This window comes from Pantherophis guttatus, chromosome 1 (genome assembly GCF_059756535.1).
Source record: "Pantherophis guttatus breed Tessera chromosome 1, ASM5975653v1, whole genome shotgun sequence".
Taxonomy (NCBI): domain Eukaryota; kingdom Metazoa; phylum Chordata; class Lepidosauria; order Squamata; family Colubridae; genus Pantherophis; species Pantherophis guttatus.
The window spans coordinates 328,900,824-328,923,111 of NC_142063.1; the positions used below are offsets into that span (position 1 = coordinate 328,900,824).

Here is a 22,288-nt window from a genome sequence, read left to right on the forward strand (position 1 = left end):
AAAATCTCCATTCCCAGCCTACTCCAGGGGAAGGATACTGCAAAATCTCCATACCCTCCCGATCAGCTGGGACTCAGGAGGCAGAGAATAGATGGGGGTGGGGCCAGTCAGAAGTGGTATTTACCAGTTCTCCAAACTAATCAAAATTTCTGCTACCGGTTCTCCAGAACTGGTCAGAACCTGTTGAAACCCACCTCTGCCCCAAATCCTTTCATGTAGAAATTTAGCATGCCAGCAAAAAGGATAAACTGGACTTTCCATCCAGTATTCTTTTTTTTCTACCCACTGAGGGGGGGAAATGTCTCCCTGCTGAAGAAAACAGCAAATCCCATGACAGTCAGTTAACATTTCATCAGTTAGTGTTGCTCTGATACAACTAACACAAGCCTTCGCAGAAAGGGAACTGGTGCTCATAATTAACCTGTACATTGTTCTACCCAGTGGTATGGGTGGTATGATAACTACCACCAATGCCATAAAAATAGCAGGAGCCCCAAATATCAGATAATTAGTGTGGTGATTCTCAATTACAATCCAATATGGCCATTGAAAAGGAACCATATTGCAAAATACTGGACTAAAATATTTAAATTTTTATCCATGAAACTACAGTACAGGCAGAGGGAGATGGTTGTAAGAACCTCTCCTGTCTCTAAATACTTATTGGGAAACACAGTTTTCTCTCCCCCCACCCCAATGTAGCCCCTTTGATGGTTCTGTCCAGTTCAGATGGGGGCCTGGACTTAACTCCACAATAATCTCAATTCTGGGGAAGTGATTCTTAAGGGAGGAAATCATAGACAATCTTTTTCCTACTTCGCAGGAACTTTGTCCTTAGCTGGTTCAATCACTGCAGAAAGTAACAGTTTCTCAGTATAGTACAGCTATTAAAAGGTAAAGATTTCCCTCGCACATATGCGCTAGTCGTTCCCAACTCTAGGGGGCAGTGCTCATCTCCATTTCAAAGCCGAAGAGCCAGCACTGTCCGAAGACGTCTCCGTGGTCATGTGGCCAGCATGAATAAATGCCAAAGGCGCACGGAACACTGTTACCTTCCCACAAAAGGTGGTCCCTATTTTTCTACTTGCATTTTTTACGTGCTTTCAAACTGCTAGGTTGGCAGAAGCTGGGACAAGTAACGGGAGCTCGCCTGTTATGCGGCACTAGGGATTCAAACTATTGCACAGGTTTATTGAACCACAGCTTGAATATAGTTACCCCCTCAGTACATTCCTCACTTCCAGCACAACTAATTAGAGACACTCATTGCTGATGAATGCTGTTTCCCCAACTAATGTTAGCAGGAGAATTATCTAAATTAGTCGTCAGATAGTTGGGAAAAGTTATCTTGTAACTCTAGAAAGATTGCTGAAATGAGGAGATAGCAGAGAAGTAGCAGGCAAAAAACAGCTAATAAAATGGCAAGGTATGGATGAGAGAAGCTTTTATACTTCGCACACAAGCACACCCAGAGATAGGCAAGCACAGTTCCTTTTAATCTCCGGTTTTATAATCTGAAAGTGTTGATTCTGACCAGCTGGTTTTTATCCTGGAATATTGTTACAAAAGACTAATGGAGAAGACTATTAGAAAGGGATTTGGCTCTTCTTAGCCAGCTCTTCATCATCGTAATTCATGTCCTGGCCAGTTCTTTTATCCAGCAGTTGTACTTGGATGTTCCCCTGATCTTTGGTACATCATTGTTTTAGTTTATCCCAATATTTGTATTTTCATGCACTTCGGTATTCATGTATATGTACTTGACTGAACATTCAACAGATAGTTCATTAAGTTCAATATTAATCTTGATCACTAGAAAAGGTTAATTGGCTGGGCAAGCCTTCAAAGAGATTGCTCTTTGTCATGCTAACCCTTGGTTTCTGAAGCACTCTTCCTATACTGTGGATAGATTGTGTCAAGGCTAATTCAATTCAGTCTAAATTCATCATCCCAACCATTTTCTGTCAAATGACCAACCATCCCTGCTGTCATTGGCTAGTTAACCAGTCTATTTGCTGCTTGTCAAAAACCACCAATTTATCAAAAGGAGAATACAACTTGCTATGAACAACACTATAGTCTTCTCTTCTCTGGAGTTTATTTCCTAATGGATCACAAAGATGGTGATCTGTCCCTTGCACAAGTCTTTTCGTCATTAAGGATGTTGCTTCTTCTGAACTGGAGGCTTCACCTGAACTAAAGGCCTGGAGTCTAAAACATATGAAGAACAGTTGCAGGAATTGAGTATGGCTAGTCTAGAGAAAAGAAGGACTACGGGTGACATGATAGCAGTGACATGATTCCAGTATTTGAGGGGTTGCCACAAAGAAGAGGGGGTCACCTTATTTTCCAAAGCACCAAAAGGCAAGACAAGAAACAATGGAAGGAAACTAATCAAGGAGGGCAGCAACCTGGAATTAATTAGAAACTTCTAACAGTGAGAACAATTAACTAGTAGAACAGCTTGCCTTCAGAAGTTGTGGGTACTTGGTCACTGGAGGTTTTAAGAAGAGAGTTAGTTGTTGGAAATGGTATAGAGCTTGGCAACTTTAAGCCTGGTGGACTTCAACTCCCAGAATTCCTCAGCCAGCAAAGCTGAATTCTGGGAGTTGAAGTCCTCCAGGTTTAAAGTTGCCTAGTTTGGAGACCCCTGGTATAGAGTATCCTGCTTGAGCAGGGGTTTGGACTAGACGACTTCCCAGGTCCCTTCCAGCTCTATTTTGATTGATTGAACTAATGTACTACACATTGCACAGCAAATGAATTACACATGAACGTACAGCCATCAGCCAGGAGAACCATCAGGAGACCAAGAGACAAATCAGAAGGATTTTCCGGAGTGGAATAAAGTTAATTTATTAGCATGAAAACTTTGTTAGCTAGGGCTGGCCATTTGGGACATCAGAGATAAATTAGCCATGGTCCTGAGGAAGGGAAGGAGAAAAACAGGCATAATGCTCAGAATGGAATCAAAAGATGCCAAAGGAGTCCTAAGCCTTAGCTTTCAAGGTTAGATCAGTTTCTTTTTTTTAGCAACCTCCATCTGCTTTGCTTGTAATCATGACCTTGCTGCAGATATAATGCCTTATTTCAAGTAAGAACTAGCTAGCCGTGTTTATGTAATAAGATTAACTAGGTTAGCTAAGGTTCTGCTGGCAGCATCTACATAACACATTTCATTTGTACCACAAAAGTTGATTGCTGCCTGGCCTTGGTTAGGTTAATGTGATATTTGGTTAGTTTATGGGTCAAAGTACTACAAGGATAAGAATGTTATGTAAACCCAAATGATGTTTATTACATGTAACCTAAACTATAGATTAGCAAGAGCAGATGCATTTGCATCTCAAGCTCCACTGAGACCCCCAAAAGTTTCATTTTGATCACAATCTAAATTCTAAAAGGTTCTTCTACCAGATGAAAAGCAGCTAAAGGAGATCATTTGGGGACTGAAGTGCTTCAAAACTCCCTCTTCTTCTTGCCTGCCCCACTTCTTCTGTTTTATACATGACTATATTGTATCCTCCATCATTTTAGAGGTGAAAATTAGGGATATGCTTGTTCTCAAAACCAAGCGCTGAGTACAGGACTGGAATGGCATTGATCATGCTTGTAGGTGACCTCTGGCAGAAGTGGATAATGGTCATCTCTTCCTTTGAGCTCTTAGTAGCTTTCAGCACACCCTTGATCATGGTATTTTTCTGAATTGGATTGGGGAATGGGTAGCATTCCATTATGCTGGTTCTCTTCCTTCTCCAAGGGCCAGTTCCAGTCAGTGTTGATAAAGGGTAGGAGTTTAATCTGTGGCCTATGGTTTACAGGGTCCCAAAGGCTTCAGCAGGCTCTCCACTCTTGTTTATGTCCTTACCTATGATATCTCTAGATAAAGTCATCTGGCAGCATCAGTATGATGTAGTAACTTTATGTAATAACTTTACAAAGTAATTTTATATCTCCACCCTGCCCACTGAAATGATGCTATGGAGGTTCTGTCTTTATGTCTGAAGGCTGAGAGGGTTTGGATGGGAAAAAACAGACTTCAACTCAACCTTGCAAAACTAAATGGCTCTGAGTTTTAGGGATCCCTTATTCTGAAGAGTTTCTATATCTTGGTCTAGATCAGGGATGTCCAATTCTTTGGCTTGCCTGGACTGGATTAGTTAGACTTTTGGCCTGATCCAACATAATCTTCTTTTGGTTGATCTTGTGATAGAACTAGTGAAGGATGTATAGCCTGCTTTATGATGCTGTTCTTTAGCTTGCAATCTATTGTATCAGCTATGAATACATGGCAGTATCACGAAGTCAAATCTAATAGGGAGCAATGAGATTCAACTTTCTTTCAATGGAAGAACATTTGTATTGTGTTTCATTGTTCTCCTGCCCACAAATTATTGCAAAAAAAACTGGACACACAGACAATACAATCCCCTTCTCAGTCTTCTGTCATGAGACAATAATGAACTGAAGCTCACAATACTGTTTTTAAGAATTTTCCTCTATTTTGCTTTCCAATAACAATAGAAAAAAGGCTGTAATGTTAACCAGAAGAATTCATGGATATGTCCATGAACTTACCAAAGGACAAACTTTGACTCAAACGATACTTTATCTTTTATCCTGGAGAAAACTATGAGTAGGCTTTTTACCCATCCAAAAGCTACTGTATGCTCCCTTTTTTTGTTTCCCCAGCCCACTAATATTGCTCCCTCAAACATCCTGGGGTTCATTTCCTTTACAACAGCCAATTATTCACTTGGCTTATAATCGGGTTAAGCTTCTTCAACAGCAGAGATTAATGTCTCCCAGGCAGTATCTGCTGGGCTGTACTACTCTTGCTGCAATTTCCCCCTACTGACTTCTTTCCAAGGGAAGGCTGGAGAGTTCCACCTCCAAAAACATTAGTCAGCCATAATATTGTAATTATATGCTTTTTCTGAAAAAGCAGAGACAAAGGCAGAGGGGGTGACATTTCCAAATGTTATAGTGAATCTCTCTTATTTTTGTCCATGCTGGATTTTTTTGTTGATGTGGAGGCATTGCTTCCATGCTGATTCAATACTTTTTGGAATTTTTAAGACAGGCAGCTCTCAGTAAAGAATTTACTCTTATTGACAACGCATGGGTTAATTTTTAATAAATAAATACAACTAAAGGGATTCCTCTTCCCAGTCTACCTAATCCAAGAAATAATTTAGCCAAATTCCTAGATTTAAAATGTCATCTAGATTATAAATAGTATTTACAGAGATGTCATGAGGGCTTTGGCAGTTGTGAATTTGATCCAAGATGCAGCACCCAAGTCATTTTTTGTGATAGAATAGAATAGAAAATAGAATAGAATAGAGCAGAACAGAATAGAATTCTTGATTGGCCAAGTGTGATTGGACACACAAGGAATTTATCTTTGGTACATATGATCTCAGCATACATAAAGAAAAATAAAATACATTCATCAAAAATCATAAGATACAACACTTAGTGATCATCATAGGTTACTAACAAGCAATCAAACCATACTAGGAAACAAATAAAACAATATAAATTGTAAAGATACAAGCAACATGGTTATAGTTATAAGTGGGAAGAGATAGATACTAGGAAGGATGAGAAGAATAATAGTAATACAGTCTTAGTAAATAATTTGACAATGTTGTGGGAATTAATTGTTCAGCAGAATGATGGCATTCAGGGGAAAACTGTGATTATTCTCTTATTAATATAACCAAACAAGGTAGGGTTCATTTTAAGCAGCGTTATAACTTAGCTAAGCAACCAAATTCTGAAATACCCAGGAAGTACCAATAAATCCATAATGCAAAGAAAAATCAATTGACTTGACTAATATGTGCCAAAAATTCTTAGGCTAAAATACTTTTCTATTTGCAAAGTAAAGTTTTCAGTCTTAAAGTTTTCTTCACTAAGTAAGAACTCTTCTACTTTTACACTCCGTATTTAAATAGGATAGTACCAATTATAAAGCCTTAGTAAGACCACACTTAGAATATTGCATCCAGTTTTGGTCACCGTATTATAAAAAATACATTGAGACTCTGAAAGATTACAGAGAAGAGCAACCAAGATGATTACCGGTAGGTGGCTGGAGGCTAAAACATATGAAATACAGTTGCAGGAATTAGATATGGCTAGTCTTCTTTAAAAAAAGGACTAGAGGGTGATATGACAGCAGTGTTTTAATATTTGAGGGGCTGCCACAAAGAAGAGGGGGGTCAACCTATTTTCCAAAACACCAGAAGGCAAGACAAGAAGCAATGGATGGAAATCAATGAGAGAACCAACCTAGAACTAAGGAGAAATTTCCTGACAATGAGAACAATTAACCAGTGGAATAGTTTGCCTTCAGAAGTTGTGGGTGCTCCATCACTGGAGGCTTTTAAGAAGAGACTGGACAGTCACTTGTCTGGAATGGTAGAGGATTTCCTGCTTGAGCAAGGGGTTGGACTAGAAGACCTCCAAAATCCCTTCCAATTCTGTTATTCTATTATTCTGTTATAGATTGTCATAGATCTTCCTGGAGAAAGTCTATGTGGTAGAAAATGAGTTGATGGCATATAATCAATCAATCAATCAATCAATCAATCTATCTATCTATCTATCTATCTCTTAGAGATAAGCAAGGAGGGGTTTATTATTCTGGTATTATTTTTTTGGCTTCCCACAAGTTATCTGTCTTGGGAGATTTGCCTATGACAATACTTTCTTTCCTTCAGTGGATCTTGAAATTTCTGCTCACTTCTGATCCCATCAAATGTCTTGCCCTGGGCTGTCTTGAAAAGGCTGTCCTAGAATTCATATTGGTCTACTAACCATTATATTTCATTTCTCTTTCTCTCAGCCTTTTCACCCTGCTCTTACCAGCTCAGTAGCTGTCCCTATTTTCTACATTGCCTGTACTGTCAGGGTCAGCTAGAAAGAACAATATGTCAGGCTGGGTGTAAATGGGAGCTCCAGGCAACTGCATGCTGACATAGGAAGTCTTTGGACAACGCTGGTCTTTGTATAAGATTAGTGAATGCTAATTTATATTAAGATGCTAATTTATATGTGCAAATTAAGAGTGAATTATAGTAACTTAAAAATAGCAATTTAATATATTTCACTTTAGTAAGAAATATAAGTCCAAATGAACTGTCTGCCTCCACTGTCAGTCTTTCTCCAGATAATAAAATTGATGGGGAATTTGTAGCCTCCCTGACCATTCTATTTAGCTGAGTTCCTTTCCTCAGTTTAAAATTATTACTGTACTGTTCATAAATGTGCAGAAACTGCATATGCCAAACACAACAAATATTACTTTCATTAAGGCAAACTTCAATTGGGACACAAAAGAGATCATTCAAGCTGATCGTTCCAAAGTAGTGGTAAAATTATTAGATATATATTCCTACATTTTTTATATAAAAGTGCTCAATATTTGTGCATTTTTAAATTTTATAAATTTCAATATGAGTTGATAGTAGAATTATCCTTTGGGTGAAGCCTTTCCCCATATTTTGTGATATAATACTCAGATGCATTAAAGTACAGGTAATCCTTGACATAGAAAATTGTTTAGTGAGGTACTGTCTACCTCATTTTTACACTTATGTGTTGAATGGTGTTTCTAAAATGCATTTGAAAAGTTGTTTTAGTGACCGTTCAAAGTTACAACTGTACTGAAAAAAGTGACTAATGACCATTTTTCACAGTTACGACCTTTCTAGCATCCCATGATCATGTAATCAAAATTCAAATGCTTGGCAACTAGTTCTTATTTTCTGACAAGCAAAGTCAAAGGGGAAGCCAGATTCACTTAACAACAGAAATGTTGTTATTATGTCTCACAATAAAAATGTTGGCCTCAATTGTGGTTGTAAGTCGAGAACTACCTGTATTTTAAAACATATCTTTAGACAACATGCACATATCTAAGTAGATTTTGAAAGATAATTTATTCAAAAACTTACTTTAAAACAACTTTTCAAATGCATTTTAGAAAAAACCACTCAACACATAAGTGTAAAAATGAGGTAGACAGCCTTATAAGTACAGATAGTGTTCAATTTACAACAGTTCATCTAGTAATGGTTCGAAGTTACAAAGGCACTGAAAAAATCACTTATGACTGTATGCTTATGACCACTGCAGCATCCCCATAGTCATATCTGCAGCATCCCCATAGTCATATCAAAAGTCAGACGCTTGGCAACTGACTCATATTAATGACAGTCCTGGGATCATGTGATCACCTTTTGTGAATGTCTCACAAGCAAACACAATAGGAAAGCCAGGTTCACTTAACAACCATGTTACTAACTTAATGACTGTAATGATTCACATAACTGTGGCAAGAAACGGAGCAAAATTCACCTAACAACTGTCTCACTTAGCAACAGAAATTTTTGGTCTCAATTGTGGTTATAAATTGAGGATTACCTGTATGTGTGGAATTAATCTGAACTAGGAATGTATTAACTCCTGCAAATTTGCTGAAGATTGAAATTTTGCTCAATCACTCCATTTTCCCTTATAATTAGAATGGGTATGTGTGTATGTATATCTACTGTATATCATCCACATATACACACTTACACACATATTGACAAAACATTACAGAAAAGAAGTTTAAATGTGATTCTGGCCTATAGTAACAATGAGATTTGTTTGGTTGGTTGTTTTACAATGTGCAGTGAAAGAAACAAAGAATCCTGGTGCAAGTATGAATAAAATCATATTCACAGTGGGGCTTTCCACATAATACTAGATATATTGGGTAAGCTCTGAAGGACTGTTTTCCTCTTTTTTTCTTGGACAGAGTGATAGAAAATCATCATATGGTAGATGGAGAAGAATACGCCATACAATATGCAGAATATGAAGAAGGTTGCCCATTGCAGTGTGACTGTGCAGCTGACTGTTACCAATACGACAGCAGTCACCAAGAATACAGGTAAGTGTCACAGATATCAGCTATGGCTCCAAGGGAAACTCTATTGTAAGTTAGGTGCACTGATTTTCTAGCAAGATTTTAGTATTCTATGAAGTTGAATCAGAGCTCTTTTATTACATGAAGCTTAATTTTACAGATAAGAGCTTTACTGTTGGTTCATTTCAAATGGCAACTGTGGATTTTGAAATCTGCCAAATAATAACACCCAAATAGATTTTTTAAAAAAACAATTCCTATGCCATGAACTTACTTAGATCTTACTTAGAACTTAAAATGAGCAAGTCAAGGAAACAGATGCAGCAGCTGAGCCTATTTTCTAATGCCTAGGAAGAGAGGTTTTTCAGTGAAATTTTGAAATAAAATACTAACTTCCTGACAAATGCAGAAAGCAGTATTATAGTAAATACTGGTAGAACAATCTCAGATTCTTCTACTTTTCTTAGGATAAGCCCACACATCCACCAATGGCATTGCAATTCTAGCTTAGATAAAAGCTTAGATTTCAGCTGTCAGTTGGAATTTTTGACTTTGGGAGATATTTTTTTTTGTAATTTTGGAAGTGATAAAATTTCTTATTTATCTCCTCGCCCTTATTTGGGGTCAGACTTCTATGCAATTCCATGTGACCAGATTTGCTAGCTATTTATTTTCTAGGATGAAAGGTAAAAGGAGTTGGATGTATTTGGTTTGAAGTAAAATCCATCAAAAGACAAGAAGATAGCTGTAGCAGTAAGAGTGTCCATAGAGGGGGAATGTCAAAAAAAAATCAAGATGGCAGCCACAGTTAAAGCCCCATCCCTTTTCTATGTACATTGATGTCACATTGATGATCTTTATGTGACTATATGTTAAGATATTTAAATTTAGTAGCTGAAGCAGTGGGTTGTGCAGTGAGCCAGAACACCGTTATAGTTGATTGATTTGAGAGTGCTGGCTCTTGCATGAGGCAATCTGCACTCTGATTGGTTGCTATGGGTGTGAAGGGGGAGTTTCCCTTTTTTCCTGCCTTTTTCTTCTGTGTGCTCTGTATGCTCTGTGATTTTCCTCATGATGCACCTGTTAGCCTGGCTATCTTGTTTACTGTAAATATAGATGTAACATATATTTATATATATAAAACTACACGTTCTTGTCAGCATCTCCGACTTCATTTGGATACTTGTTGCACAATTCCCTGACACTATAGCTGCCAACTTGATTTTTTATCCCCCCACAATAGATGTCCCATATGTCAAGATAAAACCCTCTAAATTCTCAATTATATTTTACCCTTTTTCTCTGGACTGTCCATTCATGCTCAGAATACCCAGATGTGCCTTTTTTATGCATCTCACTGGTAAAGTACCAATGTTTATTTTAAACTGGGGTAGAAAATCTTCTTCCCTGGCCAAAACAATCTTTTTAATTGTCAGATCTGTGTCAAAGTTGACAGCACTCAGGAGACTAGACTTCAATGGGCTGATTAATCCCCCAAAGGCCACATTAATTTACATACTGTGCAGGTGGCTCCACACTTTATGAATAACCTGATTATACAACATTGAAGATACTGTAAATAAGCTGGGTTTGCACAACATGCTAAGACCCAAAAGAAACAAATGAAGATTCATGCAAAGTGGCTGCTAGATTCTTAACCAGGTCAGGTCCAGGTGTTGTACGCAGCTAAAAGGGATAATATTTATACATCTCTGCTATGCTTTATTAGGGGCAGGCTTCCAATGCCAAAGTATTTGAATGGGGAATAAATCGTACAAATGTAACCAAAAATATAACTTCAAACCACTGTCTAGTTTTCCCAAAGGTGCTTTTTCAGGAGGCAACTGGACTTTCTTTGTTTTTTCTTTTGAAGACGCTTCGCTTCTCATCCAAGAAGCTTCTTCAGCTCTGACAGGACAGTGGGGAATGGAAGTGGGAGTCCTGTCAGAGCTGAAGAAGCTTCTTGGATGAGAAGTGAAACATCTTCAAAAGAAAAAACAAAGAAAGTCCAGTTGCCTCCTGAAAAAGCACCTTTGGGACAACCATGACCTGGATGATTGAGAATCTCTACAGACACTGCCTAGTTTATATCTACTTTCTTTACTGATTATGTAAGACTTCTTTTCATTATTGCAGACTAATGAATTTAAGAGAATTCATCAGGGATGTCTGCAGGGTGTGGTGAAAAAAGCCAAGATTATGGTGCAATTGAAGTTCTGTCGTCTGTCTGTCTGTCTGTCTGTCTGTCTGTCTGTTTGCATCACACTATTGCCATCACTACACAGTTTTTGACCAAACCTACAGATGTTTCTGGAATTTCCTCAACATTGCATCTGATTTTTCTCTTCTCTTCTCTTCTCTTCTCTTCTCTTCTCTTCTCTTCTCTTCTCTTCTCTTCTCTCCTCTCCTCTCCTCTCCTCTCCTCTCCTCTCCTCTCCTCTCCTCTCCTCTCCTCTTCTCTTTTCTTTCCCCTCTCCCTCTCCCTCCCCTTCTCCTCCCAAACACCAACCCCTTTCCTTCCTTGGATCCTTTCCCTTCTCCTTTTCTAGTCAGAAAAAAGAATTACTTACACCATCAATTCCCCACTTTTTGTTCCCAAACATTCCAAAGCAAATTACAAGACAAAATAATTTAACTTTCCAGCACATGAGATGGCCCCAACCTCACCTTTGCTATGAAGTCTTCAGGCTGGATGATCAAATAATCCCAAGGATGCTGCAGTGATTAGTTAGTAATTGGCAGGGGTTAGAACATAGTTGAAGGCCTTTCCAATTCAAACCATGCAAAAATGAAGTTAAACATTTTGTGATTCAGGATATTATGGCAACTGAGTCATGACTGTAGAATGTTGTGCAAAACAGGCCATTGCATAAAGCTATAAAATGGGATTTTGGATAATATTATGCTGTGAACACTGTACTTGTGTTTTGTTTCCCTTTTCCCTTTAGGATGTACTGTAGAGTGTTGCATGAATCCAATGTATAATTTTAGGATTCTGCATTCAGCAATTTTAAGGACCAATAATTTTACCCGACGGTTAATTCTGTATGGAAAAGACCCTGACAATTCTCAGCTTTCTATTTAATTCAGGTCATTTCCTGATTTATCCCTCATGATGATATGAAGAAATAGACACACAAGACCCGTTTTGTGAAATAAATGAAGTCATCATATCTATACTCCCTGTAAAGGGGCCCACTTTTATGTATTAAGTGATAGATATCTTGGCTCTACTGTTGCTGGTTTAGTTTCACTGCTCTTTTAATTTGCTTTTAATCTTACCTTTATTTTCCATTTCTCTATTTTATGGTTTTAATTTCTGTCTATGTCACCCAGAGAGAATACTATAGAAATGCTGTTGTCACTGACACCCACAGATACACAAACACACCCACACCCACACACCCATGCACACACGCACACAGAGGCATGTTTATGTTAAATAATTCTCTTTTGCTTCCCTTCTGATGCATCATTTGGAGCAGCAAACAAAAAATAATTAAGAAATAATTAAGCTTTTATATATATGAAAGTTTGAAACAATGATAAATGCTAATACTAACTATAATATGTACCTCTTTCGAGAGATTATTCCATAAGTGAAGGCAGGGGGACAAATGCTGAGGAACCCTGTGAGGGAAGACCTTTCCTAGAGGTAGCTTAAATCCATCAACTGAGGGTCTTCAAGTGTACAAACATCTCCTCTGGCTTGAAATAATAGTGGCAAAGATAGCAATAGCAGTATCATTTAGACTGATATACTGTGCCTTAGTGCTTTATAGCATTTTCGGAATGGTTTATAGAGTCAGCATATTGCCCCCAATGATCTGGGTCCTCATTTTATTTATCACAGAAGGATGGAAGGCTGAGTCAACACTGAGCCAGTCAGGATTAAACTCCTGATTATGGGCAGAGTTATCTTACAATACATTACTGCATTCTAACCTCTGTACCACCACGGCTCACAAATAAAGACTTATTTTCAAACATAGCAAACACATATTTCTAAAATCAGGAAATGCATTTTTTGCTTATGCAGCTGTTTTCATATTATGTATCTAAAGTTTATTATAAAACAGATATTATCATTTTTGTCTTTGCTCTTAAAATGTTGGAGAACTCTCTTTTTACTCTTCTGGGATTGTCGGAGCTCCCTTTTGACTTGATTCAACATTGTATGCTGACTGATACTACATGTAGTCCTCAAGTTACAACCATAGAGTCCTGCAATTAGTTTGCGGAAAGGATCACATAAGTGATAGACTTGCAAATGAAAATAAAACCAATAAGCATGTCAAGAAATGAATTGGTAGTTATATAAGATGAGTATTTAGTCATTACCTGTACCATGTACTGTACCCTGTAAAGTGGTGCAGTTCAGATTCAGACAAATCTACTCTTCTGCTGTGAGAAATCGTTAAAGAAATGACTGAGTGTCTTCTATTTACTTCTTCCTTAGGCTGAAGAGACAATCTAGTAGCTCCACCTCTCCACCACCAAAGAAGAAAAAGAAAAAAAAATCAGGTCACCGGAGAAACCGGTGAGTCTCTTCAATGGAACTGATATCTGGAAGTCTATGACTTGAATCATGGGCTATCCAATCGAACTGCTTCATTCATGCATTTATGCAGAAAATTCTAAGTGTGATTCCTGATATCTCTAATTAGATCTATACTGAGGGCTTCCAGAACTAGGCTGAAATAACCAGAATGATCCTTAGATGGCAGAAAAGAGTGTTTTCTGTATCTCTGTATTACCATCTATTTCTTGCATGCATTTTGCATCAAAAATAATCTTACACTGCTGCCAAGTAGAATAGTCTACTATATAATAGGCTAGATCACTGGTTCTTAACCTTTTCTTCACCACCACCACCCTTTTGTGGCCATGGTCCATGGCCATGAACCTCCCAAGCCCTAACTCAAATTTTAAATCGTAACATTTCTTCAAGCCTTCATGTATACCCTGTGATGACATTGCAGCCTCCCCAAGGGTCCATGGACCACAGGTTGAGAACTACTAGGCTAGTTGAATCAATGATTTGATAGCCTTTTCTGACCTGATACTCTCCAGTTGCAATGGGCTACACCTTCCTAATGATCTAGACATTAGGGAAGTCATAGTTGCCAAGGTAAAACATCTTGAGAGCATGGGTTAGGGAAGTTAGGAAGGTTTTAGACCCTGAATCTGGCAAAAAGACTCCCTCCTTAGCTGGAAAAGTTGGCTGATATCTGATTCAATAAAATTTAATCTATTGGCAGCCTTCCCAGGTAAATCAGACAGGAAACATTATCAGATGAACTAATTCTACTTTTATTGTAAAACTATACTGACAAAATCGTGCATGCCTGAAAGTACAAATCTCCTGCCATCTCCTTTACAGCCTGAGAAGTTAGGGAGAGTTCCTTCTGAGCCTCGTTCTCTACCCATTATGTAGCTCCAGGCTCTGTCCTCTCTTACCTGACCATTCCTTAAGCAGCATCTCTTCAGGTCTTTCTCACATCACATGATCCTGTCAGCCAAAGAATGTCGGCTGACAAGGACTAGAAGGCGAGCTTTTTCTGCAGTGGCCCCTGAACTGTGGAACAGTGTCCCTTTGGAGATTAAATGGCCCCAACCCTGTTAGCCTTCCATAAAGCACTAAAAATCTGGCTATGCTCGCAGGTCTGGGGCACAACATGTGCCAAGGGCCCTGTCTCCTGGGTATATTGTTAACAGGCCAGATACCTTGCTTTTATATGTATTTTGAATTAGACATTTTTTTTTTTACTGTTTTAATGCTTTTTACTGTTTTAATTATTTCAAAATGATTTTAAAATTTTAATTGTAATATATGTTTTGAATTGTGAACCGTCCAGAGTCATTTGCTGAGACAGATGGCTATAGAAATATAAATACATACATACATACCGGTACATACATACATACATATCGTGTTTCCCTGAAAGTAAGACCCTGTCTTATATTTTTTTTGAACCCTGAAATAAGCGCTTGGCCTTACTGCCATGCACTCAGATTGGTCTTATTACCAGGGGATGTCTCATTTTGGGAGAAACAGGGTACATACATACATACATACATACATACATACATACATACATACACACACACACATACCTTTATATCTAGAGAATATAAAGTCTTCCATGGTCGCCATCTTGTGGGCAAGGTAGATATGATATTAAATGGTTCATTGTTTTAAGCATGCACGTTAACAGAGTTACCAGATCTGGGCTGCATAAATCAAGATAATCACCAGGTGGCAATAAAGCATTAGAGTGTTCTGTATCTTCTTACTACCATCAAGGGCTCATCTGGTTTTCTGCAGCCGGAACTGGTAGCATTAGTATTAACAACACACATATAAATGTTGCGAGAAGATGGAACAAAATGAGACTTTGAATCCTTCCCTATTCTACACTCATTGAGAAAACTCTACCTTGGAAACTATCAAAACTGAAAGAACAAACACTCCCACCCCCATGCCAAATAAACCTTTTTCAATTAAAAAGATATATTTTGGAGTAGGAAGACCACCAGGTGACTAAAGGTAGTGAAGGACTTCTTCTTCTTGTGCCATATCCATCATCGGACGTTGGCAATCATGTTGGCGATCCTATTTTTATCAACAGCCGCATGAAAAAGTGCTGCTGTGTTTTGTCCAAACCAGTCCCTTGGATTTTGAAACCATGATGTTCTTCTTCTGCCTGGACTTTGTGAAGGACTTGGAAAAGTTTTCTTGTAGACCCCATGAAAGGGCAATTGGTTCCCCTCTCCCCACCTGGGCTGTCCATCCTCACCCATTTTTTTGGCTATATAGAAGCAAAGGGAAGCAATCACCTGAGTAATAAATGCTAGGAGACAACAGGAATGAGCTGTCTAGATTATCTTTAGCTTCCCAAGCTGTTCTGCCTATTGAGAACAGAGCCTTTATCTACTAAACTACCGGTAGCTTGCTGCCATCAGCTTTAGGCAAAAATGCTACTCAGCTGCCAGAGCCTTGAGTTTCTGCCTGATAAACAGGGTATAAATCTAAATTTCACTTTATCAGTCAAATGGCCTTCAGTAAAGGGAATGGGGAAGGTGGACACCATCTCACCCTTGCTTCAGAGAGCAAAACCTCTTGCATCAGTAGCATCTGACAATGGTTGGATCTCTGTGAAGATGCTGCCAAAGGATTACCTGGCTTTGTTGCTTTGTGTGAGAGAGAGCTGGACTTTAGGAGGCTCCCTGTACAATTGAGCATGATGGTCTTTGCACTAAACATGATTCACATCCATTAAAGAAGGAAGGCATGGCAACAGGAGCAGTTGTGAATGAAGACTAAGAGATTAGTAACAGAACCAGACAGCCTATTATCTTTGTTTCCAAATGATTCCATCCTTTCTCTAGCTGTTGACTTCCAGGTGTGTTTGCTAATTGAGAATTCCAGGAGTGGAAGTTCCAAAACCTCCAGAGTTTTGCAACTCTTGGAACCTCAGCTTTCTGAGGCAAGCCAATTAACATTGGTTAATTGTTCTCACTGTCAGGAATTTTCTCCTTAGTTCTAGGCTGGTTCTCTCTTTGATTAGTTTCCATCCATTGTTTCTTGTCCTGCCTTCTGATGCTTTGGAGAATAGGTTGACCCTCTTTGTGGCAGCCCCTCAAATATTGGAACACTGCTATCATATCACATTTAATTTTTGCATATTTTTTCAGCTTTGCTGGCCGAAGAAATTCCCCAATTCTTGGACATTTTTAGGCAGCAGTGCCCTTGATCTTCAGGGTGCAATTAAGGCTGAGACCCCCATACATCAGAAAGAAATGGATCAAAGTGAGATGCTGAGGATATCACAACCACAACTGACATCTCCAGTTTCTCCCACTTAATGTAAAGACCAGCCTGCTCCTGTGTCACATATTTTTTAAAATATGAATGGCTGCCCAGCTCTGTTGGTAATATCTCCAGCCGGATAGTGAACTGCAACAAGCTGTGAGAGGCAATGTAGACCAAGGAGCAGGAACACCCATTTCCTTTCTTTCTTCCCACCAATCTTCCATGTTTTCTGCTTAAATGTGCTAGTCTTTTCAGAGAATGACTGTTTTGAGGAACAAAGTTTTTTTTTAGACTGAGTGAGAAGCACTTAAAAAGAGGAACTATAGAGTGGTAAAACTATCTGGCTTTATCTGCTATTCACTCTGTTTCTTCTATGAGTCTTGCTTGTTTGGTGTCTATCAAGCCAACTAGATTTGTCTAGCCATTTGGTAAATGCAGTAAATAATTACTCAAAACAAGAGCAACCTGAAATGTCTCTTTTGACAAAGGCAAAATGGCTGCCTCGCAGGTGAACTAAGATATTTTATAGGGATTGGCAAAGCCTTTAGAAACAACGGTGGCAGCAATTGCCTCAAGCAGGATATCACAGGGGAGAGAGTGTCAAAAAAGTTGATGGATTTGATTATATAGTTGCAACCATCATCTTAACTTTTTGCCTTTAGTCCCGCTGGCCTCAATCCTCACAGGGAGGCTCTGTCCAGAAATACAATGTTTCAGAATTTGAAATGATTGAATGGACGAACACTTTTCATTCTGGGCAGGAAAGCAAGAATGTAATACCATGAGTTAGTAGGGTTTCTACACACATTCCATTATATTGGGTTACTGGCTTCAAAGGACAAAAACAATGGATAAAAAAGTATATTGACCCAGCATGAAGTGAGGAAAAAGTGGAGAAATGGAAGGAGGGGGCCCGGAACAGCAGATTTCAATTAAAATTCTCCCTTCAGGTCTCTCCAGGGATGTTAAAAAGACCTTGAGCATTTATAGCAGTGATGTGTTTGTCATTCTTTGCCCTCCTACTTTTGAACAACTATTTTAACCATTTTAACAGCTTAATCATCTTCTCTTCCTCCAATGGTTGGGAAATGTAAAATGTGATAACCATGTTCCAATCTACACATTAACTAGTCAAATGCAGATTAAAGCATTTTTCAGGAAGATTTGCAAAATGTAACTCCCCGTTGGTTCCTAAATTCTTAGTCATTTTTAAAGTTTCTTCTGAGCACTTACAGCACCTGCTATATGATGATCTTTCAAACTATAACCTCTAAATGAATGATCTAATAAATGCTCACTCTTAGTGCTAACCATATAAAACCAATAGTAAGTGCATCCACAAATAACTTTTGTTTTAAAAGAAATTACTCTGAACTATGGGCAAGGAAACAAATTATAGTACCACCTGACTGGTCTTCAATTGGATGAAATATAGGTGTGACCTGATGAATCCAGAGGAAGATATTTTGGCAGGGTAGCTTCTTATTATATCTCCCTTCGAGCACTAGATGGCATTAAGCTTTCTATTAATATCAGATATGACACACATTCTAATTCCTAATGTTCATGAAGTGGTTTTCAGTTAATTGTTAGAATTCCTTGAGCTTCTTGGAGAAAAGTGTAGGATATTAAATAATTAACTAAAGTCTTCTAGATTGGCTTTGTTTATATGTTGTACTTTCCCATGGATAACTAAAACCCATGATTTTAGTCCAATTTGCACAACATGCTGTATTGAAAACTGAATAATTGGTTGGGTTCATAAAAAAATAGACTAAATATAATTGGCATGTCAATGTTTTATGCTTTGTCACTTAGCAATGCTGCAGAATCTTTATGTATCTCTGTACATCTCTTTCAAAGAGGATCCACAGCTTCTGAAGCCCATTTTTTTCACCTCAATGTAAACTAATACGTTGTTCAGGAAATCTGATATTCTTTAGATACTCATGGATTTATTCAGAGCTCATGCAAGATGACAGAACTTGCAGAAAGTTTATAAATAGAACCTGTGGGGATGGTGAGAGAAAAAGAAATTCCCATCTTTTGATAAATCCAATTTTAGAAGCTGGTCCCTTTCCCAAATTCTCTTTATGAAGAGATTTTCCTTAATATCTGCTTTGTCTGTTTCTGTTTTGCAACTTCAGCAAAAAAAGGAAACCTGGATCAGAGCGTAGGTGAGTCTCAGGTTTTTTGGGGGGAGGGCAACATAATTGATGTCATGCTTTCCCCCCCCAGCAATCTGAAACCTGGATGTGAAAATCCTGTCCAAAATTCTTTGCTCCTGGCTCTTTCAGAGGTTTTTAAACTAACTGAGAATTCTTTTATTGATTAATCTGGCCTTTTGGTTTAAGCTGGTATCCTTTCATTTGTACCCTTTAATTTTCTTGTCCCTGTGGAAAACATACCTACATATAACTACATACTCTCTCTCAACTTTTGTGAAGCTATTTATCTTTTGCAAAAAGCAGTACACTTTCAGAGAAAAGTGCAAATCCTATTCCTCTTGAATGGGGAAAGCATTTCCTAGAATTGCATGGCCTATAATGAGATGGTTACAAAAGAATTCTTATATGTTATTTTCCCTTACAGATTAGGTATCCAGCTAGGGTTGGAGTCTCTAAACAAACCTTCTCCCACCCACCTTTTCCCCCCTCCCTCAAATCCTTTGAATGGTGGAACTCAACTTCAGTCCTAGTACCATCACAGCCTCTCAAAAAGGCCACCTCATGCTGTTCCCCAAGGTGCATGAGATTTCCCCCAGGACCCAGTGCTCTCAGGATCTGTTATATACCACTTACTTTCAGACAATGTTTTCTTTTTATTGACAGGCCCCTGCGGCCTCTACAAGACTACCCCGGGTCACATGAGACCTTCAGCTGCAGTAAATGCTCTATTCTCACATGATTTCTGGAGGCTCTGGAGCCCATGCAAGAGCACAGCCCTTTTGTATAAATTGCAGAAGGTCCATAGGCTATGCCAGAGCACACTCCATTCTCATGAGGCCTCCACAGTCTCCAAAAAGCACACAAGAATTTTGTGTGTTTTTGAGAATAGTTGTTGTTGGGCATTGAGCCTTGGTACTACAGTGGTTTAAAGCACCCTGTTATTAACACAGCTGCCTGCAATTTACTGCTGGTTCGAATCTCTCCAAGGCTCAAGGTTGACTCAGCCTTCCATCCTTTCTAAGGTAGGTTAAATGAGGACCCAGTTTGTGGGGGCAATAAGCTGACTTTGTATAAATATACAGAAGTATGAAGGCTATTGCTTATTGCTTAACGCACTGTAAGCCGCCCTGAGTCTCCGGAGAAGGGCGGCATATAAATCAAATTAAATAAAAATAAATAAATAAATAAATAAATTGATGAACGCTCATGTGTCACTCAAAATGTTGTGGTTCGCCATCAGTGACCCAATGGTTGTCCAGGCCCATGGTAGCATGTGCGTGTCTAAAAAGGCAAGATGGCAGAAAGTGCATGGCAATGCAAGCCCGGTCTGTTTTGCATGAACATTGGCATGTACAAAAGAGATAGGACTTGTACTGTGATGCTTCTGTCATCTTGCCTTTTTGGCATCCCACCAACCTAGACTCCACTGATCCAGAATTTTGTAGCTCATATCAGATACCCATAGCTGGAATTTATTAAGAAATCCCCTTGCATGGGATTACATAGGTGTACATCTATGAGGTTCTGTGATTGTGTGTATTCATGTTGTGCGTGGTCATTCATCTACTCAAACTTCTGCCCTTCTTCTTGCCTTGGGAACTGTAACTCCCATGATGACTGAACATTCTGGCAATATAATACCAAAATATATTCTTAAAAGAGAAGAAGCACTTCATAGAACATATTTCTTATCCTTCATAGTCAGAACCAGCTGGCTGGGGAATTCTGGGAGTTGAAATCCACATATCTTAAAGTTGCCAAGGTTGAGAAATCCTGCTCAGAACTAACAAAAAATCCAATATTGATGCAATGAGTGCAGGACATACATGAGACAAAGACTGAGAAAGATAATGGATCTGTCCATCCATTTTCCCAGGTTCTAAAACTACAGCTTTTCCACCCACTCAGGATATTGGGGATATATAAGACTTAATCAGCCCCTGCCTGCGTTTCTTCCTTCCTACCTTTTACTAACTAACATCTGATACTTGTTACTACTTACAGTGGGGGTAGTTCTTCCCCAGTTCGGAAGGAGAAGAAGAAGAAAAGTGGGAAAAAACACCGGAGAGACAGGTAATCTATTTGGCTATCTTTGTTGAGTGTTTTAAGCACATTCTCATGTATCTCCAGTTAAAAGGAATGTAGCCAACAGGTACAGTTTGTTCTTCAAGTGAGATTGAGGATAGCAAAGGAAACATTGGCCTAGCCTAGAATTTTTAATGTCAGCCATTTTAAATGTGGACTTCAACTCCCAGAATTTCTCAGCTGGCTGGAGAAGTCTGCAAGTTAAAATCCAAACATAGGAAAGTTGATGATATTGAGAAACTCTGGGCTATATGAATCAGTGTGTGTATCCAGTTACTCCAGAGACGATACCATTAGGGATTAAGCAGCCAAAACAAATCTGTCCCATTTAAATTGTGTATTTTTGAGAACAGATTTCCAGTTTAGCCAAATTAGCAAGCATTCATCTTGGCTTGAAAGAACTTTGTCAGGCTTGGATATGGATAGAATTGTTTGTACTTTATAAATCTTACAAAGAAAGTTCTTGTCTTCTTTCTTAAACGTTTAAAAGCCAATTGAATTTACTATATAATATATTGGTAACCTCACTATCTAACTTGCAGACTTCTCCAGCCAGCTGAGAAATTCTGGGAGTTGAAGTCCACATTTAAAATGGCTGACATTAAAAATTCTAGGCTAGGCCAATGTTTCCTTTGCTATCCTCAATCTCACTTGAATGTGTAACCTGCATCTGTACAACAGCCCTCTCTTCTCTTCCTCCACCAACCCAGCGTAAAACCTACAGCAGTTTAGCCACTCTGTGCATCGTGCATTGTGCTGTAAATCATGAAAATGTATGCCTTCTAATGAAATTTGTTAATGTGAAAATAAAAGGACTTCTGATCTTTGGCTGCAACAGATGGCAGTAAAAAAAACAAAATTCACTCCCATTCAAATTATGGTACAGGTAGTCCTTCGCTTATAACCACAATTGGGACTGGAACTTCAGTCACTAAGTCATGTGGTCATTGGGTCATCATGTGACCTCACCTGATTTTACAATTTTTTTTTTATCATGATCATTAAGTGAATCCCGCTTCCTCCATTCACTTTGCTTGTAGGAAGCTGGCTGAGAATATTACAAATGGAGATCATGTGACCCCCCCCTCCCCGATGCTGCAACTGCAATAAATGCATATCGGTTTTCAAGTGCCCAAATCACAATCATGTGACTGTGAGGATGCTGCAACAGTCATAAATGTGAGGATGGGTCATAAGTCACTTTCTTCAGTGCAGTGACCGAATGTATACAATGTTGAGTATAGAAAAATACTGTATACACGAAGGACTTATTGGAAGAAATGATTCAATGCT

At 38.6% G+C, this 22,288-nt stretch overlaps 1 protein-coding gene across 5 annotated transcripts in view; it reads left to right on the forward strand.

Annotated features, from left to right (window-relative positions):
* The window catches only part of SRRM3 (serine/arginine repetitive matrix 3), a 205,120-nt gene that overhangs the window by 143,135 nt on the left and 39,697 nt on the right, over positions 1–22,288 (forward strand). For 4 of the 5 annotated variants that reach the window (XM_060693164.1, XM_060693161.1, XM_060693166.1 and 1 more), the window contains 4 exons: positions 8,816–8,950; positions 13,386–13,466; positions 18,890–18,919; positions 20,915–20,983. In XM_060693164.1, coding sequence (XP_060549147.1) covers positions 8,816–8,950; positions 13,386–13,466; positions 18,890–18,919; positions 20,915–20,983 — 315 coding nt within the window. The remainder of the gene's footprint in view (positions 1–8,815; positions 8,951–13,385; positions 13,467–18,889; positions 18,920–20,914; positions 20,984–22,288) is intronic. The other variant, XM_060693165.1, reaches the window with a different exon arrangement.